The 27,542-nt window shown below is 37.7% G+C and overlaps 2 protein-coding genes across 23 annotated transcripts in view; one reads left to right on the forward strand and one right to left on the reverse strand.

Moving 5' to 3' along the window:
• Positions 1-22,236, reverse strand: LOC144247616 (uncharacterized). Of its 21 annotated transcripts, none has more exons than XM_085565197.1 (28): positions 22,139-22,236; positions 18,846-18,868; positions 18,402-18,419; positions 17,730-17,750; positions 17,551-17,571; positions 17,001-17,021; positions 16,674-16,694; positions 16,008-16,028; positions 15,675-15,691; positions 15,191-15,211; positions 12,978-12,998; positions 12,761-12,875; positions 11,643-11,663; positions 10,742-10,762; positions 10,455-10,475; positions 10,190-10,210; positions 9,693-9,713; positions 9,473-9,493; positions 9,351-9,368; positions 7,072-7,506; positions 5,803-6,273; positions 5,401-5,421; positions 4,995-5,015; positions 4,811-4,831; positions 4,650-4,670; positions 4,465-4,485; positions 4,026-4,046; positions 1-2,248 (listed from the first exon to the last, which is right to left on the reverse strand). In XM_085565197.1, exons 2-28 carry the CDS (start codon positions 18,853-18,855, stop codon positions 1,683-1,685), a joined length of 2,049 nt encoding a protein of 682 aa, XP_085421323.1. In that variant the 5' UTR covers positions 18,856-18,868; positions 22,139-22,236; the 3' UTR covers positions 1-1,682. The 21 variants fall into 21 exon arrangements, with proteins under 21 accessions (XP_085421323.1, XP_085421319.1, XP_085421321.1 ...); XM_085565193.1 differs by having other exon boundaries at positions 17,512-17,571; XM_085565195.1 differs by lacking the exon at positions 22,139-22,236 and adding an exon at positions 20,662-20,780.
• The window catches only part of RACK1 (receptor for activated C kinase 1), a 9,752-nt gene continuing 4,444 nt past the window's right edge, over positions 22,235-27,542 (forward strand). Inside the window, exons 1-5 of one of the 2 annotated variants that reach the window (XM_085565225.1) lie at positions 22,235-22,455; positions 24,350-25,388; positions 25,512-25,911; positions 26,727-26,822; positions 26,903-27,013. In XM_085565225.1, coding sequence (XP_085421351.1) covers positions 25,363-25,388; positions 25,512-25,911; positions 26,727-26,822; positions 26,903-27,013 — 633 coding nt within the window. In that variant the 5' untranslated portion in view covers positions 22,235-22,455; positions 24,350-25,362. The remainder of the gene's footprint in view (positions 22,456-24,349; positions 25,389-25,511; positions 25,912-26,726; positions 26,823-26,902; positions 27,014-27,542) is intronic. The other variant, XM_077788952.2, reaches the window with a different exon arrangement.

Genomic DNA, 27,542 nt, shown 5'->3' on the forward strand with positions numbered 1-27,542 from the left:
AGGGATTTAAGCTCCGGAGGTTTTTATTGGTCGCCCGCTGGGAGGGAATTCCGAGGGGTTCCAGACAGAATTCCCGGAATTCCGGGAAGGAGAGGGAGTCCGGCTCCCCCAAAAGCGGAACCCCAAAGTCGGGATGAGCTTCCCAGTCCGGGAATTCCATGGAATCTGGGGATGGTGGAATTCCGGGATCGCCGAACGAAGGAATTCCAGGATTATTGGACGATGGGATTCCGGGATCAATGGATGGTGGAATTCCGGGATCAATGGATGATGGAATTCTGGGATCAATGGATGAATGATGGAATTCCAGGATCAATGGATGGTGGAATTCCGGGATCAATGGATGAATGATGGAATTCCGGGATCAATGGGTGATGGAATTCCAAGATCAATGGATGATGGAATTCCGGGATCAATGGGTGATGGAATTCCAGAATCAATGGATGATGGAATTCCTGAATCAATGGGTGATGGAATTCTGGGATCATTGAACAATGGAATTCCAGGATCAATCAATGATGGAATTCCAAGATCAATGGATGATGGAATTCCGGGATCAATGGGTGATGGAATTCCAGGATCAATGGATGGTGGAATTCTGGGATCAATGGATGAATGATGGAATTCCAGGATCAATGGATGATGGAATTCTGGGATCATTGAACAATGGAATTCCAGGATCAATCAATGATGGAATTCCAAGATCATTGAACAATGGAATTCCAGGATTATTGAACGATGGAATTTTGGGATCACCAGATGATGGAATTTTGGGATCACTGCGCGATGAAATTCCACGATCATCGAACGATGAAAATCCAGGATTATTGAACGATGAAATTCCAGGATTATTGAACAATGGAACTCCAGGATTATTGATGGAATTTTGGGATCACTGGACAATGGAATTCCAGGATCATTTCCCAACAGAACTCCAGGATTATTGATGGAATTTTGGGATCACTGGACAATGGAATTCCAGGATCATTTCCCGACGGAACTCCAGGATGATCAACGGAATTTTGGCATCACCGCACGATGGAATTCCAGGATCACTGAACAATGGAATTTTGGGATCACTGGACAATGGAATTCCAGGATCATTTCCCGACGGAACTCCAGGATGATTGATGGAATCCCGGCAATCACCGCACGACGGAATTCCAGGATTATTGACGGAATTTTGGGATCACCGCACGATGGAACTCCAGGATTATTGACGGAATTCCGGCATCACCGCACGCCGGAACTCCAGGATGATCGTCGGAATTTTGGCATCACCGCACGCCGGAACTCCAGGATGATCGGCGGAATTTTGGCATCACCGCACGACGGAATTTTGGCATCACCGCACGACGGAATTCCAGGATGATCGACGGAATTTTGGCATCACCGCACGACAGAATTTTGGGATCACCGCACGCCGGAACTCCAGGATGATCGACAGAATTCCGGCATCACCGCACGATGGAATTCCAGGATGATCAACGGAGTTTTGGCATCACCGCACGACGGAATTTTGGCATCACTGCACGCCGGAACTCCAGGATTATTGACGGAATTTTGGCATCACCGCACGACAGAATTTTGGGATCACCGCACGACGGAACTCCAGGATTATTGACGGAATTCCGGCGATCACCGCACGCCGGAACTCCAGGACGATCGTCGGAATCCCGGCATCACCGCACGATGGAATTCCAGGACGATCGTCGGAATTTTGGCATCACCGCACGATGGAGATCTCCCCCAGCTCCACCCAGAACCAAGGCCGGAGGCGCTCCCCGCCGAAGGCGGCGGCCGGGAAGGCGAAGAGCGGCGCGGCGCCGCGGCCGTCGCCGTCGAAGAACGCCACGCGCCCGCCCTCGTAGTCCAGCGCCACGCGCAGCCGGCGCGGCACCCGCGGCGCCGCCAGCGCCGTCGGCGGCTCCGTCAGCGCCCGCCCGACGGCGCCCCAGCGCTGCACGGCCCAAACGCCGGCGGCGGGGCCGAAGGACGCCGACGCCGCCGGGATTCGGCGCGGCACCGACTCGCGGCTGACGCCCACGGCGCAGAACGGGCCCTCGGCCACCGAGACGGTCCAGGTGTGGCGGCCGCCGGTGAAGCCGGGGTTGCCGAGGACGCACGGGGCGGAGGTGAAGCGCTGAGGGTTCGGCGGAGGTTCGGCGCCGCCGTAGCGCCAGCGGGCGGTGAGGAAATCGGGGGAGAGGAGGAGGCGAGGGTGGGAGGTGAGGGGGTCCAGGGTGACCTGGGCTGGGGGGGAAATTGGGGGGAATTGGGGGGAAATTGGGGTAATTGGGGAAAATGGGGGGAAATTGGGGGGAAAAATTGGGGAAAATGGGGAAAAATTGGGGAAAAATTGGGGGAAAATTGGGGGGGAAATGGGGGGAGAAATTGGGGGAAAATTGGGGGGGAAATGGGGAAAATGGAGGGGAATGGGGGGGAAAATGAGGGAAATGGGGGGGGAAATTGGGGGGAAAATGGAGGGGAAATTGGGGGGAAAATGGGGGAAATGGGGGGGAGAAATTGGGGAAAATGGGGGGGAAATTGGGGAAAATAGGGGGAAATGGGGGGGAAAATGGGTGGGAAAATGGGGGGGAATTGGGGGGAAATGAGGGGGAAAATGGAGGAGAAAATGGGGAAAAATTGGGGGAAAATTGGGGGGAAAATAGGGGAGAAATTGGGGGAAAATTGGGGGGGAAATGGGGAAAATGGGGGGGGAAATTGGGGGGGAAATTGGGGGGGAAATTGGGGAAATTGGGGGGGAAATTGGGGGGGGAAATGGGGGGGAAAATGGGGGGGAAATGGGGAAAAATTGAGGGGAAATTGGGGAAAAATTGGAGGGAAATTGGGGGGGAAATTGGGGGGAAATGGGGAAAATGGAGAGGGAATTGGGGGGAAAATGCGGAAAATGGGGGGGAAAATGGGGGGGAATTGGGGGAGAAATTGGGGGGAAATTGGGGGGAAATGGGGGGAAAATTGTGGGGGAAATGGGGAAAATGGGGGGGAAAATAGGGGGGAAAATTGGGGAAAATGGGGGGGAAATTGGGGGGAAAATGGGGGGGAAATTGGGGAAAAATTGGGGAAAAATTGGGGGAAAATTGGGGGAAAATTGGGGGGGAATGGGGAAAAAGGATAGGAAATTGGGGGGGAAATGCGGAAAATGGGGGGGAAAATGGGGGGGAATTGGGGGAGAAATTGGGGGGAAAATGGGGAAAATGGAGGGGAAATTGGGGGGAATTGAGGAGGAAATTGGGGAAAAATTGGGGAAAAATTGGGGGGGAAAATGGGGGAAATGGGGGGGAAAATGAGGGGAAATTGGGGGAAATTGGGGGGAAAATGGGGGGGAAATTGGGGAAAAATTGGGGAAAAATTGGGGGAAAATTGGGGGAAAATTGGGGGAAAATTGGGGAAAAATTGGGGGAAAATTGGGGGGGAAATTGGGGAAAAATTGGGGAAAAATTGGGGGAAAATTGGGGGAAATTGGGGGGGAAATGGGGAAAATGGAGGGGAAATTGGGAGGAAATGGGGAAAATGGGGGGAAATTGGGGGAAAAATTGGAGGGAAAATGGGGGGAAATTGGAGGGAATTTGAGGGGAAATTGGGGAAAAAATGGGGGGAAATTGGGGGAGATTTTGGCGGAAAATTAGGGGGAAATTGGGGGGAAATTGGGGAAAAAGGGGGGGAAATGAGGGAGAAATTGGGGGGAAATTGGGGGGGAGAAATTGGGGAAAAAAGGGGAAAAAACGAAAAAAAGGGAATTAGAAAAGGGGGGAAAAGAGTGAAAAAAGGGGAAAATGGGGAGAAAAAAAGGGGGAAAATGGGGAGAAAAAAAGGGGGGAAATAGGGGGGAAAGGAGGAAGGAAAGGGAAAAAAGAGGGAAAATGGGAAAAAATGGGGAAAAAGGATCGAAAGAGGGGGAAAATGGGAAAAAAGGGGAAAAAAAGAGGGAAAAAAGGGAATAAAAAATGGGAAAAAAAGGGGGAAAATTCGGATTTTTTTTTCCTCTTTCCAAAGGGACTCACCAACTTTTTCTTCTTCTTTCCCTAAAATGAGAGAAAGAAAAAAAATAATTTTTAATATTAATTTAATGTTTTTAAATTTCATATTAAAATTACATTTATAAAATTTATAAAATAAATAGAATTATATTTATACAGTTTATAAAATTGATTTCTAAAATCTGTAAAATTCATTATATTTATAAAAATTATAAAATTATGTATTCATAAAATTTATAAAATAAATAGAATTATATTTATACAATTCATAATTATATTTTCAAAATTTATAAACTAAATAGAATTATATCGATACAATTTATAAAAACTATTCATAAAATTTATAAAATGTATAAAATATAAAATATATATTTATAAAATTATAAATAGGTATTAATTTGCGTATTATTTAATATTAATTAAATTAAAATTAATTGGGAATAAAGGGAGGGAAATGACTCACGGTGCTCCTCGAGGCACCACCCTGCAGGAAATCATTAAAAAATTCGAATTAATTAAAAAGAATTCAATGAAAATGAAACAATTAAGAGTAAAATCGAGGAAAATGGGCAATAAATTCAAATTTATTAAAATAATGAAGGAAATAAATGGAATTAAAGCAAATTACCAAAGGCGCGGGATACTCACAGATCCTTAATCGAGATTCCTCTGGGAATGGAAAATTAATTGGGATTAATTAAGAAATTCTAATTAAAACTTGAATTTAAAAATCAGAAAATTAATTAATTAATTAATTAATTATAAATTAATTAAATTAATTAAATTAAGAAAAATAATATTTGACTCACCGAGCTCTGCGTTCATCTCGGCTGGAAAAGAAGAAAAATGGGAATTTTAATGGGGGAAAATGGGAATTTTAACGGGGAAAAATTCAAATTTTTCCCCAAATTCCCTTTTTTTCCCCAAGAATTCTCATTTTTCCCCAAATTCCCATTTTTTCCCCCCAAAATTCCCATTTTTTTGTGCTCTCACCGATCCGTTTGTCCCGTTGTTCTGTGGAAAAATGGGGCAAAAATTCAAATTATTTTCCCAAAAAAATAGAATAAAACCATCTTTTGCATATTTAAATATGTAACAGACACAAGAATATATTTGAATATATTATAAATGCCTAAATATATTATAAACCACGTATTTAAATGAGGTGGATTAAAAATAGAGTTTATTTCAATATAAAATGGGGTAAAAAATTTGAATTATTATCCCAAAAAAAAGAGAAATAAAACATTATTTGCATATTTCTGCCTTTGATATTTGCATATTTAAATGCAGAAATTTATATTTGAATATATGATATAAATTATATTTAAATAGATTTGAATATAGAATTTCTTTAAATATAAAACGGGGTAAAAATTCCCATTTTTGGGGCACTCACCAATTTCTCTGTCCCGTTGTTCTGCAGAAAAAATGGGGCAAAAATTTAAATTATTTTCCCCAAAAAAAGAGAAATAAAATATTATTTAAATCTGTATTACCTTTAAATAATTTGCATATTTAAATATAGATTTAATCAAAGAAATAAAATAATAAAAGAGAAATAAAAATATTAATTTAATTAATTAATGGAGTAAAAAACAGTGGAAAAATCGGGGAAAAATTCAAATTATTACACCAAAAATTGAGAAATAAAATATTATTTGCATATTCTTTACCTTCGGTTAAATATTTAAATTGTAGAATAATAAATTATTATTTAAATATTTAAACAATAATGCAATATATTAATTAAAACCCCCAAAATTTAAATGAAATTTGAATTTTGGAATTCTGGACTCACCCAGCGCTGCCCGGAGCTCCTCTGGGAAAGCAACGAAAATTTGGATTATTTGGGGAATTTTGGGGGAAAATTTGGATTTTTGGGGTTTTTGGGTGGAAATTTGGGTTTTTTGGGGTTTTGGGTGGAAATTTGGATTTTTTGGGGGGGGATTTTTTTGGGAATTTCTTTGTGGAAATTTGGATTTTTTGGGGGATTTTTTAGGGGATTTTTTTGGTGGAAATTTGGATTTTTTTGGGGGTTTTTGGGTGGAAATTTGGATTTTTTTGGGATTTTTTTGGTGGACATATGAATTTTTTGGGGAGATTTTTTTTTTTTTTTGGTGGTAATTTGGATTTTTTGGGGGATTCTTTTGGTGGAAATTTGGATTTTTTGGGGATTTTTTGGTGGAAATTTGGATTTTTTGGGTTTTTTTTCCTTTTGCTCCGCCCCGGAAATGGGAACTGAACCCACCAATCGTTTTGTCGATTTCTCCTGGAAAAACGGAAGGAAAAAACAAAGTTAAAATAATTTAAAAGAATTAAAAAGAGTCCAAAATAATTTAAAATCATTAAAAATATTTCAAAATAATTTAAAATAACTGAAAATAATTCAAAATAATTTAAAATAATCCAGAAGAATTTAAAATCATTTAAAAGGATTGAAAATAAGTGAGAATAATTTTAAATAAATCAAAATAAACAATTGAAAAGAATTAAAAAGAATTGAAAAGAATTGAAAAGAATTTTAAATAATTCAGCATAATTTAAAATAATTGAATGAGGTTTATGTTACATTATATTATCACTATATCACATTATATATTATACTATATTATATTGTTTATTATATATTATATTACATATTATATTATATTATATTACATATTATATTATATTGTATTATATTATATTATATTATATTATATTATATTATATTATATTATATTATATTATATTATATTATATTATATTATATTATATTATATTACATTATATTATATCATATTATATTACATTATATTATATCATATAATATCATATCACAATTTATATTTTTATTTTGTTTTGCTTTTTAATTTTATTATTTATTTTTTTATTGTATTATATTTTATGTTGTTTTATTTTATTTTATTCCATTTTATTTTATTTATTTTATTCCATTTTATTCCATTTTTTTTTATTTCCCCACCATTCAATTCCCACCCATTTTCAGGCAAAAAAAATTCAAATTTCAGCCGGAAATTTGGGGCAAAAAACCTCGGATTCGGTACCGGAAATGAGAACGACCAACCTGGCTCCTTTTCCTCCTTTTCCTCCTTTTCTTCCTCCACTTCCTCTTCCTGTTTTTCCTCTTTTTCCTGTTTTTCCTCCACTTCCTCTTCCTGTTTTTCCTCTTCTTCCTGTTTTTCCTCCACTTCCTCTTTCTCTTTTTTTTCCTCCTCCACTTCCTCTTCCTCCTCCTCCACTTCCTCTTCCTCCTCCTCCACTTCCTGTTTTTCTTCCTCCACTTCCTCTTCCTCCTCCTCCACTTCTTCTTCCTCCTCCACTTCCTGTTTTTCTTCCTCCACTTCCTCTTCCTCCTCCTCCACTTCCTCTTCCTCCTCCTCCACTTCCTCTTCCTCCTCCACTTCCTGTTTTTCCTCCTCCACTTCCTGTTTTTCCTCCTCCACTTCCTGTTTTTCCTCCTCCACTTCCTCTTCCTCTTCCTCCTCCTCGGGGCCCCCCCCTGAGCGGAGTCGAAGCCCCCCGGAGTTCATCACCTCGTTAATCGTTGTAATTAATTAATTAAGATCATTATCGATGCAATAAAGCGAATTAAAATGAAATATAAAATATATCGCAGTTAGTCACGTTGTTAATCATTGTAATTAATTAATTAAGAGAATTATCAGAGTAATAAAGTGAATTAAAATGAGATTTAAAATACATCACAGTCAGTCACCTCGTTAATCGCTGTAATTAATTAATTAAATCATTATCGATGTAATAAAGCGAATTAAAATGAGATGTAAAATATATCGCAGTTAGTCACGTTGTTAATCGTTGTAATTAATTAATTAAATCATTATCAATGTAATAGAGTGAATTAAAATGAGATATAAAATATATCGCAGTTAGTCACGTTGTTAATCGTCGTAATTAATTAATTAAGAGAATTATCAGTGTAATAAAGTGAATTAAAATGAGATTTAAAATACATCACAGTCACCTCGTTAATCGTTGTAATTAATTAATTAAATCATTATCAATGTAATAAAGCGAATTAAAATGAGATATAAAATATATCGCAGTTAGTCACCTCATTAATCATTGTAATTAATGAAATCATTATCAATGTAATAAAGTGAATTAAAATGAGATATAAAATATATCACAGTCAGTCACGTTGTTAATAGTTTAATTAATGAAGGTAATTATCGATGTAATAGAGTGAATTAAAATGAGATTTAAAATACATCACAGTCAGTCACCTCGTTAATCGTTGTAATTAATTAATTAAATCATTATCAATGTAATAAAGCGAATTAAAATGAGATGTAAAATATATCGCAGTTAGTCACGTTGTTAATCGTTGTAATTAATTAAATCATTATCAATGTAATAGAGTGAATTAAAATGAGATATAAAATATATCGCAGTTAGTCACGTTGTTAATCGTCGTAATTAATTAATTAAGAGAATTATCAGTGTAATAAAGTGAATTAAAATGAGATTTAAAATACATCACAGTCACCTCGTTAATCGTTGTAATTAATTAATTAAATCATTATCAATGTAATAAAGCGAATTAAAATGAGATATAAAATATATCGCAGTTAGTCACCTCATTAATCATTGTAATTAATGAAATCATTATCAATGTAATAAAGTGAATTAAAATGAGATATAAAATATATCACAGTCAGTCACGTTGTTAATAGTTTAATTAATGAAGGTAATTATCGATGTAATAGAGTGAATTAAAATGAGATTTAAAATACATCACAGTCAGTCACCTCGTTAATCGTTGTAATTAATTAATTAAATCATTATCAATGTAATAAAGCGAATTAAAATGAGATGTAAAATATATCGCAGTTAGTCACGTTGTTAATCGTTGTAATTAATTAAGGTAATTATCGATGTAATAGAGTGAATTAAAATGAGATATAAAATATATCGCGGTTAGTCACGTTGTTAATCGTAATTAATTAAGGTAATTATCGATGTAATAGAGTGAATTAAAATGAGATATAAAATATATCACAGTTAGTCACCTCGTTAATCATTGTAATTAATTAATTAAATCATTATCAATGTAATAAAGCAAATTAAAATGAGATGTAAAATATATCGCAGTTAGTCACGTTGTTAATCGTAGTAATTAATTAAGGTAATTATCGATGTAATAGAGTGAATTAAAATGAGATATAAAATATATCGCAGTTAGTCACCTTGTTAATCGTTGTAATTAATTAAGGTAATTATCATTATACGGTATATTAAAGCTAAACTTAAAATTAACTTTTCCTCTAATTATCTTTAATTAAAGCGTTAATTATCCCCCGAATCCGGGCGAGCCCCACGCACCAAAATCCTTCAGCGCCTCTGGAAAAAATCGAATTAAAAGAAAGAATTAAATCCAAATTTCCCTTCCCAAAAAAGGCCCAAAAATCCCAAAAATTTTAAGGAAAAAATAAAATTTCACTCACCGAGCTCCTCCTGCAATTTTCCTTAAAAAAAGGAAAATTAAATTAATTTTAATTTAATTTTTTCCCTTCCCAAAAATGAGGTTTTATGGCTTTTAATATTAATTTTTTAAAAATATAATTTAATTTATTTTGGGATTTTTTGGGGGGCCAAAATTTCCTCATTTTAACTTAATTTAAAGAAATTTGGGATTTTTTTCCCCAAAAATCCAACGGCGCTTACGGATAACGGAGTCCCGTTCTCCTGAAAAGGAAGGAAATTAATTACGATATTAAATTATTTAATTAATAATATTTAATTAATTACAAAGACTTAATTATTAATTATAATTGTATGGTTATTATTAATTATATTGATATCTACTTATATAATCATTTAACACACTTTAAATTATTAATAATTATTTATTAATATAAATTCTTAATTATAATTATTTAAGAATATCTATTAATTACAAATTATTTAATTACTAACTACAACTATTTACTTAGTAATTATAATTATATAGTTATTATGAACTATATTATTATATACTTATACAATTTTTTAAACAATTATTTAATTATTAATATTAATTACTAATTATAATTACGTAATAATGTTTATTATTTAATTGCTATATAGTTACTTATTATTACAATTATGTAATTACTAATTATAATTATTAATTAATTAATTAATAATAACTTTTTAATGCATGGTAATTAATTGAGACTCACCCAGCAGCTCCTTCAGGTAGCCTGGGGAAAGCAGAAAGAAATTAAAATTAAAATTGAAATTAAAAAATTAAAATTAAAATTAAAAATTAAAATTGAAATTAAAATTAAAAGTAAAATTGAAAGTAAAAAGACTAAATTTATTGGTAGCATTAAATTTAAATATAAAAAATGTAAATAAAAATAGAAATGTAAATAAAAATGTAAATGTAAATGTAAATGTAAATGTAAATGTAAATATAAATATAAATATAAATCTCTGACTTACCAATCTCAGCTTCATTTTCCCCTAAAAAATTAAAATTATTTCCAAAAATCATCCTTAAAAATCCCCAAAAATGGAAAAAATTCCACAAAAACCCCAAAAATTCCATCAGAAATTAAATTTTAGATTGGAAAATTTATAACCAGAATTAATTGAATAAAATATTAAAAAGTAATGTGGAAAATTAATTTATTTTTGATTCCTTCGTCCCCAAAATCCCCAAATTTCCCCAAATTTCCCAAAATGCCCAAAATTCCCCAAAATTCCCCAAAATTCCCGTTTTTTCTCACGGATTTGGGCGTCCCGAGCCTCTGAGGAAAAATCAAAATATTAATCATTATTAATGAGTATTAATAATTAATTTCACCGGAATATTTCGAACTAATTACTCCCAAATAAGTCTAATTATTCCCAAATATTTCTAATTAATTATTCTTGAATAAGTCGAATTATTCTGGAATATTTCTAATTAATTATTCCAGAATATTTCTAATTAATTATTCTTGAATAAGTCGAATTATTCCGGAATATTTCTAATTAATTATTCTTGAATAAGTCGAATTATTCCGGAATATTTCTAATTAATTATTCCATAATATTTCTAATTAATTATTCTTGAATTAATCGAATTATTCCGGAATATTTCTAATTAATTATTCCTGAATATTTCTAATTAATTATTCCTATGTGTTTCTAATAATTCCTGAATATTTCTAATTATTTATTCCTAAACAAGTCTAATTATTCCTGAATATTTCTCGTTAATTATTCCTAAATGTTTCTAATAATTCCTGAATATTTCAAATTAATTATTCCTAAATATTTCTAATTATTCCTAAATATTCTAATAATTCCTGAATAATTGTAATTAATTAATTCTAAGTATTTCTAATAATTCCTGAATATTTGAAATTAACTTTTCCTATATGTTTCAAATAATTCCTGGCTATTTCTAATTAATTATTCCTAATTGCTTCTAATAATTCCTGCTTATTTTGAATTAATTAATCCTAAATTTTTCTAATAATTCCTGAATATTTTGAATTAATTCTTCCTAAATGTTTCTGATAAATCCTGAATATTTCTAATCAATTATTTGGGGATAATTTTTAATTAATATTTTTTTATTCCTAAATAATTTTGGGAATATTGGAATTAAAAATGTTTAAAAATGGAAATTTTGGCACTCACGGAGTTGCTTGGTGAAGGCCTCTGGAAATGAGAAAATCCAAATAAAATCAGTGAAATAAAGAGAAAATTCAAAATAAAAATAAAGTATAAATTAAAGGTAGAAATGAAAGTAAAAAATAAAAGTAAATAAAAAATAAAGGTAAAAAAAATATATAAATTAAAGGTAGAAATGAAAGTAAACATAAAAATAAATAAAATAAAGGTAAAAATAAAAATGAATGTAAAGAAAAAAATAAAATATAAACATAAGGAAAATAAAATATAAAATATAAAAATAAAATATAGAATATGAAATATAAAAGTAAAGGTAGAAATTAAAGTAAAAATAAGAATAAATAAAAAAAATATAAATAAAACATTAAAGATAAAAATTAATAAAAATAAAGATAAAAATAAAACATAAAAGTAAAAAACAGAAATAGAAATAGAAATAAAATTAAAATAAAATATAAAAATAGAAATAAAAATAAAATAGAAATAGAAATTAATATAAAATAAAAATAAAAAATAAAAATAGAAATAGAAGCGAAAATAAAAATAAAAATAACATATAAAAATAGAAATAGAAATAAAATTAAGAATAAAAATAAAAAATAAAAATAAAATATAAAACTAGAAATAAAAATAAAAATAAAATAGAAATAGAAGCGAAAATAAAAATAAAAATAAAATATAAAAATAGAAATTAAAATAAAAATAAAAATAAAAATAAAATATAAAAATAGAAATAAAAATAAAAATAAAATAGAAATAGAAGCGAAAATAAAAATAAAAATAAAAATAAAAATAAAAATAAAAATAAAAATAAAAATAAAAATAAAAATAAAATAAAATTATAGATGTAATAAGATTTAAATAAAAATATAATAAAAATAAAATTAAAACTAAACTAAAACGAAACTAAACTAAAACTAAAAATAAAATTAAAATTTAAAAAAAATAAAGTTAAATTAAAACTAAAAATAAAATTCAAATTAAAAATGAAATAAAAAAAATTAAAAATAAAAAAAATAAAATAAAAATAAAATAATTAAAAAAATTAAATTAAATTACTTATAAAAATAAAAATGAAATTAAAATAAAAATGAAAATTAAATTCCAATTCAAGCCCGACTCACCGACGTCGGCCGTGAGCTCCCCTGGGGAAAGGAAGAAAAATCGGAATTTTCCTTTTTCCCAATTTTGGGTTTTTTTGGGGATTTTCAAACTCACCGATCTTGGTGTGGCGCTCGCCTGGAAAAGAGGCAAAAAATCCAAATTTTGGGGGTTTCCGCGTTAATTAACGGAGCGCTAATTAACGGAGCGCTAATTAACGAGGGGCGGGGCGAGACTCACCGAGCTCCACCGTGAAGATCCCTGGAAAAACGGCAAATTCCGTTAATTTCCCCCAAAATTTGGGGGTTTTCACCCCAAATTCCGAGAAATTTGGGGATTTTTTTTTCCCCAAAAATTCCATAAAATTCAAAAAATTTCCCCCCAAAATTTTCTGGATTTTTGGGATTTTTACCTCAAAATTCTGTGAAATTTTGGGATTTTTTTCCCAAAAAATTTCAAATATTTTCCCCAAAATTTTCTGGAATTTTGGGATTTTTACCTCAAAATTCTGTGAAATTTTGGGATTTTTTTCCCCCAAAAATTCAAATATTTTCCCCAAAATTTTCTGGATTTTTGGGATTTTTACCTCAAAATTCTGTGAAATTTTGGGATTTTTTTCCCCAAAAAATTCAAATATTTTCCCCAAAATTTTCTGGATTTTTGGAATTTCCCCCCAAATTTTGGGGATTTCCCCCCAAATTTTGTGAAATTCTGGGATTTTCACCCAAATTTTGGGATTTTCACCCAAATTTTGTGAAATTCTGGGACTTTACCCCCCAAAATTCTGTGAAATTCTGGAATTTTCCCCCCAAATTTTTGAATTTTCCCCCCAAATTTGGGATTTTACCAAAATCCTGTGAAATTCTGGAATTTTCCCCCAAAATTCCATAAAATTCAAATATTTTCCCCAAAATTTTTTGGAATTTTGGGATTTTCACCCCAAAATTCTGCAAAATTCTGGGATTTTTTCCCAAAAAATTCCATAAAATTCAAATATTTTCCCCAAAATTTTCTCGATTTTTGGGATTTTACCCCAAATTTTGTGAAATTCTGGGGCTTTCTGCCCAAAATTCTGTGAAATTCTGGAATTTTCCCCCAAAATTCCATAAAATTCAAATATTTTCCCCAAAATTTTCGTGATTTTTGGGATTTCCCCCCAAATTTTGGGGATTTCCCCCCAAATTTTGTGAAATTCTGGGATTTTCACCCAAATTTTGGGATTTTCACCCAAATTTTGTGAAATTCTGGGACTTTCCCCCCAAAATTCTCTGAAATTCTGGAATTTTCCCCCAAATTTTTGAATTTTCCCAAAATCCTGTGAAATTCTGGAATTTCCCCCCTAAAATTCCATAAAATTCAAATATTTTCCCCAAAATTTTCTGGAATTTTGGGATTTTCCCAAAATTTTGTGAAATTCTGAGATTTTTTCCCCCCTAAAATTCCATAAAATTCAAATATTTTCCCCAAAATTTTCTGGAATTTTGGGATTTTTACCTCAAAATTCTGTGAAATTTTGGGATTTTTTTTCCACCAAAAATTCCATAAAATTCAAATATTTTCCTCAAAATTTTCTGGATTTTTGGGATTTTACCCCAAATTTTGTGAAATTCTGGGACTTTCCCCCCAAAATCCTGTGAAATTCTGGAATTTTTCCCCAAAAATTCCATAAAATTCAAATATTTTCCCCAAACTTTTCTGGAATTTTGGGATTTTTCCCAAATTTTGTGAAATTCTAAGATTTTTTCCCCCCAAAATTCAATAAAATTCAAATATTTTCCCCAAAATTTTCTGGATTTTTGGGATTTTTCCCCCAAATTTTGGGGTTTTCCCCCCAAATTTTGTGAAATTCTGGAATTTTCCCCCCAAAATTCTGTGAAATTCTGGAATTTTTCCCCAAATTTTTGGATTTTCCCCCCAAATTTGGGATTTTCCCAAAATCCTGTGAAATTCTGGAATTTTTCCCCAAAAATTCCATAAAATTCAAATATTTTCCCCAAAATTTTCTGGAATTTTGGGATTTTACCCCAAATTTTGTGAAATTCTGGGATTTTCACCCAAATTCTGGGATTTTCATCCAAATTTTGTGAAATTCTGGGACTTTCCCCCCAAAATTCTGTGAAATTCTGGAATTTACCCCCAAATTTTTTAATTTTCCCCAAAATTCTGTGAAATTCTGGAATTTCCCCCCCAAAATTCCATAAAATTCAAATATTTTCCCCAAACTTTTCTGGAATTTTGGGATTTTCCCCAAATTTTGTGAAATTCTAAGATTTTTTTCCCCCCAAAATTCAATAAAATTCAAATATTTTCCCCAAAATTTCCTGGAATTTTGGGATTTTCCCCCCAAATTTTGGGATTTCCCCCCAAATTTTGGGATTTCCCCCCAAATTTTGGGATTTTCCCCCAAATTTTGGGATTTTCCCCCAAATTTTGGGGAATTCGGTCGTACTCACGGATGGTGGCGTCGCATTTGGCTGCGGGAAAAAAGAGAAAGTTTAAAATTCGAATTAAAAATTTAAAAATTAAAGTATAAAATAAAATAAATTTAAATTAAAATAAAAAAAATTATAAAAATTTAAAAAAAAACAAATAAAACCCCCTAAAAATTAAAAAAAAATCAAAATAAAAACTAACAATTAAAATTTAAAAAGTAAAAAATTTAAAAAACCCTAAAAATAAAAAAATAAAAAAATTAAAATAGAAATAAAAACCAAAAATTAAAAATTAAAAAGTAAAAACCTAAAAATTAAAAAAATAAAAATAAAAAATAAAATAAAAAATAAAATAAAAAATAAAATAAAAAAATAAAATTAAAATAAAAAATAAATACAAATTAAAAAATAAAATAAAAATAAAAAAATAAAAATAAAATAAATAAAATTAAAATTAAAAATGAAAAATAAAATTTAAAATGATGAAATTTCCTCACTCACCAACCTCCGCTCGCAGCTTCCCTAAAAACACCAAAAATTGACCCAAAATTCGATAGAAATACCAATAAAATCCATTTTACTCATTAGCATATCATTAGCATAATTAATTTTACTCATTAGCATAATAAATTGTCATAGAAACATTAACTAAGCAGAAATATATTGGATTTTAAGGGCGAATATTTTGATTTTTCATCATTAATCCCATCAAATTTCATTAATAAAACCATAATAATTACTTTAAATGACATTAATTTTATTCTTATTAAATATTAATTAATTGTTCGGAATTAATTAATGAGGGATTAATTAGGATGGGGGAAATTGGGGCACTTACGGAGGCCGGAGTCGCGCTCGGCTGTGGAAAAAAAGAGGAAAAAAACACCAAAAATTCGAATTTTTGGGCATTTTTCGCTTCCCAAAATGAGGAAAAACCGACCCAAAAAATCCCCAAAAATTCCCAAATTTTCCTCCCAAGAAGAAAATTCCCAATTAAGATTAAAATTAAAATTAAAATTAAGATTAAAATTAAAATTGAAATGGAAATAGAAATTAAAATTAAAGTGAAAATTAAATTTATAATTAAAACTAAAATTAAGGTTAGAATTAAAATTTAGAATTAAAATTAAAACAAAAATTAAAGTTAAAATTAAAGCTAAAATTAGAATTAAAATTAGAATTAAAATTAATATTGAGATTAAAATTAAAATTAAAGTTAAAATTAGAATTCAAATTAAAATTAAGATTAAGATTAAAATTAAAGATTACAATTTTAATTAAAGCTAAAATTATGATTAAAATTAGAAATACAATTAAAATTAGACTTAAAATTAAAATTTAAAATTAAAATTGAATTAGAAATTAAAATTAAAATTAAAATTAAAATTAAAATTAAAATTAAAATTAAAATTAAAATTAAAATTAAATTGAAAATGGAAATGAAAATTTAAATGAAATTGGTTAATTAAGGATTTTAATTTTAATTAACGCGTTCTGTCCGTACCCAGCAGCGCCGTCAGTCTCCCTGCGAGACGAAAAAAATCCAAATTTATCCCAAAAATCTCCAGAACGGACCCAAAATTCCGGTTTTTTAACCCAAAAATCAGAATTTCTAACCCAAAATTGAGAATTTTTAACCCAAAATTCAGAATTTTAACTCAAAATTACGATTTTTTAACCCAAAATTGAGAAATTTTGACCCAAAAATTCAGATTTTTTTAAACCAAAATTCACGCTTTTAACTCAAAATTACCATTTTTTAACCCAAAATTACAAATTTTTTTACACAAAATTACAAATTTTTTTACCCCAAAATCATCCAAAAACTCACGGATTTCAGCAGCAAGTTTGGCTGTGGAGAAAACAAAAAAGAGCATTTTTTAACCCAAAATTTGGGTTTTTTAACCCAAAATTTACATTTTTTTTGAACTGAAAATTTGGATTTTTTAACCCAAAATTTGGAATTTTTTTTAACACAAAAATTTGGATTTTTTAACTCAAAATATTGATTTTTTTAAACCGAAAATTTGGATTTTTTTAACCTCAAAATTTTGAGGTTTTTTTTACCCAACATTTGGATTTTTTACCCCAAAAATTTGGAATTTTTTTTTGACCAAAAATTTGGAATTTTTAACCCAAAATTGGGATTTTTTTTTAAACTGAAAATTTGGATTTTTTAACCCAAAAATTGGAATTTTTTTAACCCAAAAATTTCAAATTTTTTACCCAAAAATTTGGATATTTTTTACCCCAAAATTTGAATTTTTTACCATAAAACTTGGATTTTTTTTTTTTACCCAAAATCAGGATTTTTTTACCCCAAAATTTGTAATTTTATTAACCCAAAATTTGCATTTTTTCCCCCAAAAATGGGCACTCACTGATTTTCCGCTCGCGTTCCTCTGGGAAAAAAGGGGAAAAAAAGAAAGAAAATTCAAATTATTTCCAAATTTTTTCCTTTTTTGGGATTTTTTGGGTGGTCTCGGAGCATCCGGGCCCAAAATTGGGATTTTTCCCCCCAAAATCGGCCACAAAAATGAAGATTTTTGGTTGGACTGACTCAGTTTGGTGCTGGAGTCGCCTGAAAAACAAAAAATAAATGAAATTAATTAAATTAAAATATATTAAAATATATTATATTATATTATATTATATTATATTATATTATATTATATTATATTATATTATATTATATTATATTATATTATATTATATTATATTATATTATATTATATTATATTATATTATATTATAATAAAATAAATTAAATCAAAATTAAAATCTAGGGAAATAAAAAATATTAGAAATAATGAATAGGAAAATTAGTAAATAATAAATGTTCAAATTAATAAATAGCAAAAATATAAAATTATGAATATTAAAAATTTTAAATATAAGAATAAGAAATAATAAACATTAAAAAATAATTAATAGCAAAATAAGTAATAAACATTAAAATAAATGAATAGCAAAATTAATAAATAATAAATACTAAAATTAATAAATAGCAAAATTAGTAATTAATAAATATTAAAATTAATACTTAAAATGTCAGAGAATAAGTGGGGAAAAAGGGGGAAAATGGGGAAAAATTTGGGGAAAAATGGGGAAAAAATGGGAATAAAATTGGGAAAAAATGGAAATAAAATGGGGATAAAGTGGGGAAAAATTGGGAATAAATTTGAAATAAAAGAGCAAAAAAAAAGGGAATAAAACCACAAATTTCACTCACCCAGAGCGGAATTTTCTCCTGGAAAAGAGGAAAAAAAAAGGAAAATTTGGGTCAGTTTGGGAAAATTCTGGGAATTTAATCAAATTTTCCTTAAATTTGGATTTTTTGGGTGAAAAATAGGGAAAATAAACCCAAAATTGAGGAAAATTTGGGATTTTTTGGGTGAAAAATTTGGGAAAATTCACCCAAAATTGAGGAAAATTTGGAATTTTTGAGGTGAAAAATTTGGGAAAATTCACCTAAAATTTTAGGAAAATTTGGAATTTTTGGGGTGAAAAATTTGGGGAAAATTTGGGGAAAATTTGGAATTTTTGGGGTGAAAAATTTGGGAAAAATTTGGGGAAAATTTGGAATTTTTGGGGTGAAAAATTTGGGAAAAATTTGAGGAAAATTTGGAATTTTTGGGGTGAAAAATTTGGGGAAAATTTGGATTTTTTTACCCACCCGGTTCCATCTCGTCGCTGCTCCTGGAAAGGAAAAAAAATTCGGAATTTTGGGGGGGGTGGAAGAATTTTCCAGGAAAATTTGGGAATTTTGGGTATATTTAAAATAAAATAAAATAAAATAAAATAAAATAAAATAAAATAAAATAAAATAAAATAAAATAATAATAAAAAATAAAATAAAATAATAAAAAAATAAAAAATAATAATAAAAATAAAATAAAATAAATTAAAATAAAATAAAATAAAATAAAATAAAATAAAATAAAATATAATAAAAAATAATAAAAAAATAAAATAAAATAAAATAAAATAAAAAAATAAAATAAAATAAAATAAAATAAAATAAAATAAAATAAAATAAAATAAAATCTTTTCGGGCAGTATTGGGGCAAAATTTTTGGGATTTTTGGGGAGATTTTTGGGGCTTTTGGGGGGAATTTTTGGGATTTTGGGGCAAAATTTTTGGAATTTTTGGGGAGATTTTTGGGGCTTTTGGGGGGAATTTTTGGGATTTTGGGGCAAAATTTTTGGAATTTTTGGGGAGATTTTTGGGGCTTTTGGGGGGAATTTTTGGGATTTTGGGGCAAAATTTTTGGAATTTTTGGGGAGATTTTTGGGGGTTTTGGGTATTTTTGGAATTTTGGGGGGATTTTGGGGGGTTTGGGGGATTTTTTGGGATTTCGAGGGGATTTGGGGGGTTTTTTGGGGGGGAATTTTGGGATTTTGGGGGAATTTGGGGGTTTTTGGGGGATTTTTGGGGATTTTGGGGTTTTGGGGAGGGTTTTTGGCATTTTTGGGGGGATTTTTAGTGTTTTTGGGGAATTTTTGGGTTTTTTGGGGGGGAATTTTTTGGATTTTGGGGGATTTTTGGGGGGGTTGGGAATATTTTGGGGTTTTGGGGGGATTTTTTTGGATTTTGGGTTTTTTGGGGGATTTTGGGGGTCACTCACCAGCCGGGTCAATTTTGGGGTTCAATTTTGGGGTGCCCGGGGCGGATTTTGGGATTTTTGGCCGAATTTTGGGATTTTGGGGGATTTTTGGGATTTCGGGGGGACTTTTGGGGATTTTGGGGCAGATTTTGGGGGAATTTTTTGGGATTTTGGGGTCCCCCGGGGATTTTGGGGGTCACTCACCAGCCGGGTCAATTTTGGGGTTCAATTTTGGGGTTTTTGGGGGGGAATTTTTTGGGTGATGGGGATTTTTGGGATTTCGGGGGGATTTGGGGGGTTTTGGGGGGGATTTTTTGGATTTTTTGGGAATTTTGGGGGTCACTCACTGACCGGGTCAATTTTGGGGTTCGATTTTGGGGTGCCCGGGGCAGATTTTGGGAATTTTTGGGGGGATTTTTTGGGGGTTTTGGGGGATTTTTTGGTATTTCGGGGGGGATTTTTGGGGGGTTTTGGGGGGGATTTTTTGGATTTTTGGGGTTTTTGGGGGATTTTGGGGGTCACTCACCAGCCGGGTCAATTTTGGGGTTCAATTTTGGGGTGCCCGGGGCGGATTTTGGGAATTTTTTGGGGGGATTTTTTGGGGGTTTTGGGGGATTTTTTGGTATTTCGGGGGGGATTTTTTGGGGGTTTTGGGGGTGACTTTTTGGATTTTTGGGGTTTTTGGGGGATTTTGGGGGTCACTCACCGGCCGGGTCAATTTTGGGGTTCAATTTTGGGGTGCCCGGGGCAGATTTTGGGAATTTTTGGGGGGATTTTTTGGGGGTTTTGGGGGATTTTTTGGTATTTCGGGGGGGATTTTTGGGGGGTTTTGGGGGGGATTTTTTGGATTTTTGGGTTTTTTGGGGGATTTTGGGGGTCACTCACCGGCCGGGTCAATTTTGGGGTTCGATTTTGGGGCGGATTTTGGGGCCCCGCAGGCCCCGAGGCCGCCGAGCCCGGCTGGAACCGGAGCCGATCCCAAAATTAACCCGGGGGGCGGGGCCCAAAATTTGGGGGGGCGGGGCCCAAAATTTGGGGGGGAGTGGCCCAAAATTTGGGGGGAAGGGGCCCAAAATTTGGGGGGGCGGGGCCCAAAATTTGGGGGGGAGGGCCCCAAAATTTGGGGGGCCGGGGCCCAAAATTTGGGGGGGTGGGGCCCAAAATTTGGGGGGGTGGGGTTCAAAATTTGGGGGGGAGGGGTTCAAATTTGGGGGGGTGGGGCCCAAAATTTGGGGGGGTGGGGTTCAAAATTTGTGGGGGATGGGCCCAAAATTTGGGGGGGTGGGGTTCAAAATTTGGGGGGGTGGGGCTCAAAATTTGGGGGGGTGGCGCTCAAAATTTGGGGGCGAGGGCCCAAATTTGGGGGGCGTGGCCCAAAATTTGGTGGGGAGGGGCCCAAAATTTGGTGGGGAGGGGCCCAAAATTTGGGGGGGAGGGCCCAAAAATTGGGGGGCTGGGGTTCAAAATTTGGGGGGGTGGGGCTCAAAATTTGGGGGGGTGGGGCCCAAAATTTGGGGGAGGGGAGGAGCCCAAAATTTGTGGGTCCCTGGAATTTTTTGGGGGTCCCTGGATTTTTTGGGGGTCCCTGGATTTTTTGGGGCTCCCTGTAATTTTTTGGGGGTCCCTGGGATTTTTTGGGGGTCCCTGGGATCATTTTTTGGAGGTCCCTGGCATATTTTGGGGTCACTGGTATTTTTGGGGGGTCCCTGGGAATTTTTGGGGCTCCCTGTGATTTTTTGGGGGTCACTGGAATATTTTGGAACTCCCTGGGTTTTTTGGGGGGTCCCTGGGATCATTTTTGGGTCTCCATGGGATTTTTTGGGGCTCCCTGGATTTTTTGGGGGTCACTTGGATATTTTGGGGCTCCATGAGATATTTTGGGACTCCATGGGATATTTTGGGACTCCCTCTGATTTTTTGGGGGTCCCTGGGATCATTTTTTGGAGCTCCCTGGGATCTTTTGGGGGTCCCTGAGATATTTTGGGGCTCCATGGGATTTTTTGGGGCTCTCTGGATTTTTTGGGGGTCACTTGGATATTTTGGGGCTCCATGAGATATTTTGGGACTCCATGGGATATTTTGGGACTCCCTCTGATTTTTTGGGGGTCCCTGGATTTTTTGGGGCTCCCTGGGATCATTTTTGGGGCTCCCTGTGATTTTTTGGGGGATCCCTGAGATATTTTGGGTCTCCGTGGGATTTTTTGGGGCTCCCTGGATTTTTTGGGGCTCCCTGGGATCATTTTTTGGGGCTCCCTGGATTTTTTTGGGGTCCCTGAGATATTTTGGGGCTCCCTGGGATTTTTTGGGCCTCCTGGAACCTTCCCCGAGACCCCCCCCAAATCCCCGCCTCCATTTTCCGTACACCAAAATGGCGCCGCCTCCTTACTCCCCCCATACCGGCCGCCATCATTCCGTACGGAACTGACGTCACTTCCGCTTCTCCCGGAAGCGGCGCCTCCTCTTTCTCCCCGCCGCCGCCTGAGGGGACGGAGGGCTGCGCGCCGAGGCCGCCGCGAACCCGCCGCGAATCCGCCGCCATCCTCGGCGCCGCCGCCTCCATCGGCGCCGCCATGACGGAGCAGATGACCCTGCGGGGGACCCTGAAGGGCCACAATGGTTGGGTGACCCAGATCGCCACCACGCCGCAGTTCCCGGACATGATCCTGTCGGCATCGCGCGGTGAGGGCGGCCATGGGGATGGAGGGGGGGGGGCACCCATAGGGGAAATGGGGCTGGGGGCACCCATGGGTGAAATGGGTGGGAGATGGGGTGAAATGGGGCTGGGGGCACCCATGGGGGAAATGGGGCTGGGGGCACCCAGGGTGAAATGGGTGGGAGATGGGGTGAAATGGGGCTGGGGGCACCCATAGGGGAAATGGGGCTGGGGGCACCTGCAGGGGAAATGGGGCTGGGGGCACCCATGGGTGAAATGGGGCTGGGGGCACCCATAGGGGAATTGGGGCTGGGGGCACCCAGGGTGAAATGGGGCTGGGGGCACCCAGGGTGAAATGGGTGGGAGATGGGGTGAAATGGGGCTGGGGGCACCCATGGGTGAAATGGGGCTGGGGGCACCCATAGGGGAATTGGGACTGGGGGCACCCATGGGGGAAATGGGGCTGGGGGCACCCATAGGGGAAATGGGCCTGGGGGCACCCATGGGGGAAATGGGGCTGGGGGCACCCACGGGGGAAATGGGGCTGGGGGCACCCACGGGGGAAATGGGGCTGGGGGCACCCATAGGGGAAATGGGGCTGGGGGCACCCATAGGGGAAATTGGGGGGTGGGAGATGGGGGGGAAATGGGGCTGGGGGCACCCATGGGTGAAATGGAGCTGGGGGCACCCACGGGGGAAATGGGGCTGGGGGCACCCATGAACGAAATGGGGGGTGGGAAATGGGGGGCACCCATAGGGGAATTGGGTCTGGGGACACCCACGGGGGAAATGGGGCTGGGGCACCCATGGGGGAAATGGGGCTGGGGGCACCCACGGGGGAAATGGGGCTGGGGCACCCATAGGGGAAATGGGGCTGGGGGCACCCATGGGTGAAATGGGTGGGAGATGGGGGTGAAATGGGGCTGGGGCACCCATGGGTGAAATGGGGCTGGGGGCACCCATGGGGGAAATGGGGCTGGGAGCACCCATAGGGGAAATGGGGCTGGGGGCACCCATGGGTGAAATGGGGCTGGGGGCACCCATGGGGGAAATGGGGCTGGGGGCACCTACAGGGGAAATGGGGCTGGGGGCACCCATAGGGGAAATGGGGCTGGGGGCACCCATAGGGGAATTGGGGCTGGGGGCACCCATAGGGGAAATGGGGCTGGGGGCACCCATGGGTGAAATGGGGCTGGGGGCACCTACAGGGGAAATGGGGCTGGGGGCACCCATGGGTGAAATGGGGCTGGGAGCACCTACAGGGGAAATGGGGCTGGGGCACCCATAGGGGAAATGGGGCTGGGGGCACCCAGGGTGAAATGGGGCTGGGGGCACCCATGGGTGAAATGGGACTGGGGGCACCCATAGGGGAAAATGGGGCTGGGGGCACCCATGGGTGGGGGACCCCAAACCCACCAAGAATGACCCAAAGCCACCAAGAATGATCCAAACCCACCAAGGATGACCCAAACCCACCAAGAATGACCCAAACCCACCAAGAACCACCTCAAACCTACCAAGAATGACCCAAACCCACCAAGAATGATCCCAAACCTACCAAGAATGACCCAAACCCACCAAGAACGACCTCAAACCCACCAAGAACGACCTCAAACCCACCAAGAATGACCCAAACCCACCAAGAATGATCCCAAACCCACCAAGAACCACCTCAAACCCACCAAGAACCACCTCAAACCCACCAAGAATGATCCCAAACCCACCAAGAATGACCCAAATCCACCAAGGATGACCCAAACCCACCAAGAATGATCCCAAACCCACCAAGAACCACCTCAAACCCACCAAGGATGACCCCAAACCCACCAAGAACCACCCCAAACCCACCAAGCATGACCCAAACCCACCAAGAACCAAGGATGTCCATGGAGGTGACACTCCCCCTTGTCCCCACCCCAGACAAGACCATCATCATGTGGAAGCTGACGCGCGACGAGACCAACTACGGGATCCCGCAGCGGGCGCTGCGCGGCCACTCGCACTTCGTCAGCGACGTGGTCATCTCCTCGGACGGGCAGTTCGCGCTCTCGGGCTCCTGGGACGGGACCCTGCGCCTCTGGGACCTCACCACGTCCGTTTTGGGGTCCCACCTAAAATTTGGGGGGGTTTAGAGAAGGTTTTGGGGTCCCACCAGGGTCAGAATTTGGGTAAATCCCGAATTTTTGGGGTGGGATTGAGAAGGTTTGAGGTGTCCACCATCCTTTCTCCTCTGGGATCTCACCACGTGGGTTTTGGGGTCCCACCAGGGTCAGGTTGTCCCAAAAGTTGGGGAAATTTGGGATTTTTGGGGTGGGATTGAGGTGTCCACCATCCTTTCTCCTCTGGGATCTCACCACGTCGGTTTTGGGGTCCCACCAGGGGTTTTGGGTCTCACCAGCATCAGATCATCCCAAAATTTGGGTAAATCCCAAATTTTTGGGTCGGAATTTGGGATTTTCGAGCTGCTCGCCCCTCTCCCGATGATTAGACCTGACGTCTCCATCCGATCCCACGGGATCTGACGACACGTCCTGCAATGATGATGGGAGAACATTTCGGGGGAGCAGCCCAACTTTGGGCAAAATTTTGGGGTGTCCCAGAGAAGAAGACCATCATTTATGGAACCGAACTCATCCCACCCCAAAAACCATTTTTTCACCCCAATTCCTGCCTGTTTTTTCCCATTTTTGGTGGGTTTTTTGGGTTCTCCATGTGGTTTTTGGGTTCTCAACCTGGTTTTGGGGTTCTCCACCTGGTTTTGGGGGTTCTCCACCTGGTTTTTGAGTTTTCCACCTGGTTTTAGGGTTCTCCACCTGGTTTTGGGGTTCCTCTATGGTTTTTTGGGTTCTCTACCTGGTTTTTGGGGTTCTCCACCTGGTTTTTGAGTTTTCCACCTGCTTTTAGGGTTCTCCACCTGGTTTTGGGGTTCCTCTATGGTTTTTTGGGTTCTCCACCTGGTGTTTGGGGTTCTCCACCTGGTTTTTGAGTTTTCCCTTTGGTTTTTTGGGTTCTCCACCTGTTTTTTTGGGTTCTCCACCTGGTTTTTTGGGTTCTCTATCTAGTTTTTGGGTTCTCTACCTAGTTTTTGGGTTCTCCACCTGGTTTATGGGTTCTCCACCTGGCTTTTGGGTTTTCCACCTGGTTTTCGGGTTCTCCACCTGGTTTTGGGGTTCTCCACCTGGTTTTTGGGTTCTCCCCATGGTTTTTTGGAGTTCTCCCCGTGGTTTTTGAGTTCTCCACCTGGTTTTTGGTTTCCCCCATGTTTTTTTGGGTTCTCCACCTGGGTTTTGGGGTTCCACCATGATTTTCAGGCTGCTGACCTCGATCCTCGCAGGGGGACGACCACGAGGCGCTTCGTGGGTCACACCAAGGACGTTCTGAGCGTGGCCTTCTCCTCGGACAACCGGCAGATCGTTTCCGGCTCGCGGGACAAGACCATCAAGCTCTGGAACACCTTGGGGGTCTGCAAGTACACGGTGCAGGTGAGACCTGGGCAGGGTCGATTTTGGGACTTTGGGGGCGTTTCTGGGGGGTTTTGGTCATTTTTGGTGGGTTTGAGGTGGTTCTTGGTGGGTTTGGGGTCAGTTTTGGAGGGTTTCGGTCAGTTCTGGTGGGTCTTGGTGGGTTTGGGGTCATCTTTGGTGGGTTTGGGTCATTCTTGGTGGGTTTGGATCATCCTTGTTGGGTTTGGATCGTTCTTGGTGGGTTTTGGTCATTTTTGGTGGGTTTGGGTCATCCTTGGTGGGTTTGGGATTGTTCTTGGTGGGTTTGGGTCATCCTTGGTGGGTTTGGGTCATCCTTGGTGGGTTTGGGATCATTCTTCGTGGGTCCTGGTGGGTTTGGGGTCATCCTTGGTGGGTTTGGGATCATTCTTGGTGGGTTTGGGGTCATTTTTGGTGGCTTTGGGTCATTCTTGGTGGCTTTGGGTCATTCTTGGTGGTTTTGGGTCATTCTTGGTGGGTTTGGCTCATTCTTGGTGACTTTGGGACATCCTTGGTGGTTTTGGGTCAGTCTTGGTGGCTTTGGGTCATTCTTGGTGGGTTTGGGTCGTTCTTGGTGGTTCTGGGTCATCCTTGGTGGCTTTGGCTCATTCTTGGTGACTTTGGGTCATCCTTGGTGGTTTTGGGTCATTTTTGGGGTGGTTCTTGTTGGCTTTGGGGTCAATCTTGGAGAATTTGGATCAACTTTGTTGACTTTTGGTCCATTTTTGTTGCCGTTCTCCTGGTTCCTCCGGGTTCTCCTCCACCCCGCGCTCCATCCCGTCACCGGTGTCTTCTCCTGCCACGTCCCACCACAGGACGAGAGCCACTCCGAGTGGGTCTCCTGCGTCCGCTTCTCACCCAACAGCAGCAACCCCATCATCGTCTCCTGCGGCTGGGACAAGCTGGTCAAGGTCAGCTTCTGGAGCTCCTCCAAACCTCCAAAAAAAACCCCAAATTTTGGTTCTTCTCACCTGGAATTTCTCCATCCCAGGTGTGGAACTTGGCCAACTGCAAGCTGAAGACCAACCACATCGGCCACACGGGCTACCTCAACACGGTCACCGTGTCCCCCGACGGCTCGCTCTGCGCCTCCGGCGGCAAGGTGCGCCTGGGGTGGTCCTGGGAGGTTCCTGGGAGGTTCCTCAGCTCCCGGGGGGTCTTCGTGGAGGTTCTGGAGATCTTCATGGAGGTTCTTAAGATCTTTATGGAGGTTTTGAGAACTTCATGGAGATTCTGGAGATCTTCATGGAGGTTCTGGAGAACTTCATGGAGGTTTTGGAGCTATTCATGGAGGTTTTGGAGATTTTTATGGAGGTGCTTGAGAACTTCATGGAAATTCTGGAGATCTTCATGGAGGTTCTTGGGGTACTTCAAGGAACCTCTTGAGATCTGAAATGGTTCTGGGAGGTTTCTGGGAGGTTCCTCAGCTCCTGGGGGATCTTCATGGAGGTTCTGGAGATCTTCATGGAGGTTCTTGAGAATTTCCTGGAGGTTTTGAGACTTTTATGGAGGTTTTGAGAACTTCGTGGAGGTTCTGGAGAACTTCATGGAGGTGCTTAAGAACTTCCTAAAGGTTCTTGAGATCTTTTGGAGCTCCTTGAGACCTTTTGGAGCTCACGGGGACGTTCCTG

The sequence above is a fragment of the Lonchura striata genome, chromosome 35 (genome assembly GCF_050655825.1).
Source record: "Lonchura striata isolate lonStrDom1 chromosome 35, ASM5065582v1, whole genome shotgun sequence".
Taxonomy (NCBI): domain Eukaryota; kingdom Metazoa; phylum Chordata; class Aves; order Passeriformes; family Estrildidae; genus Lonchura; species Lonchura striata.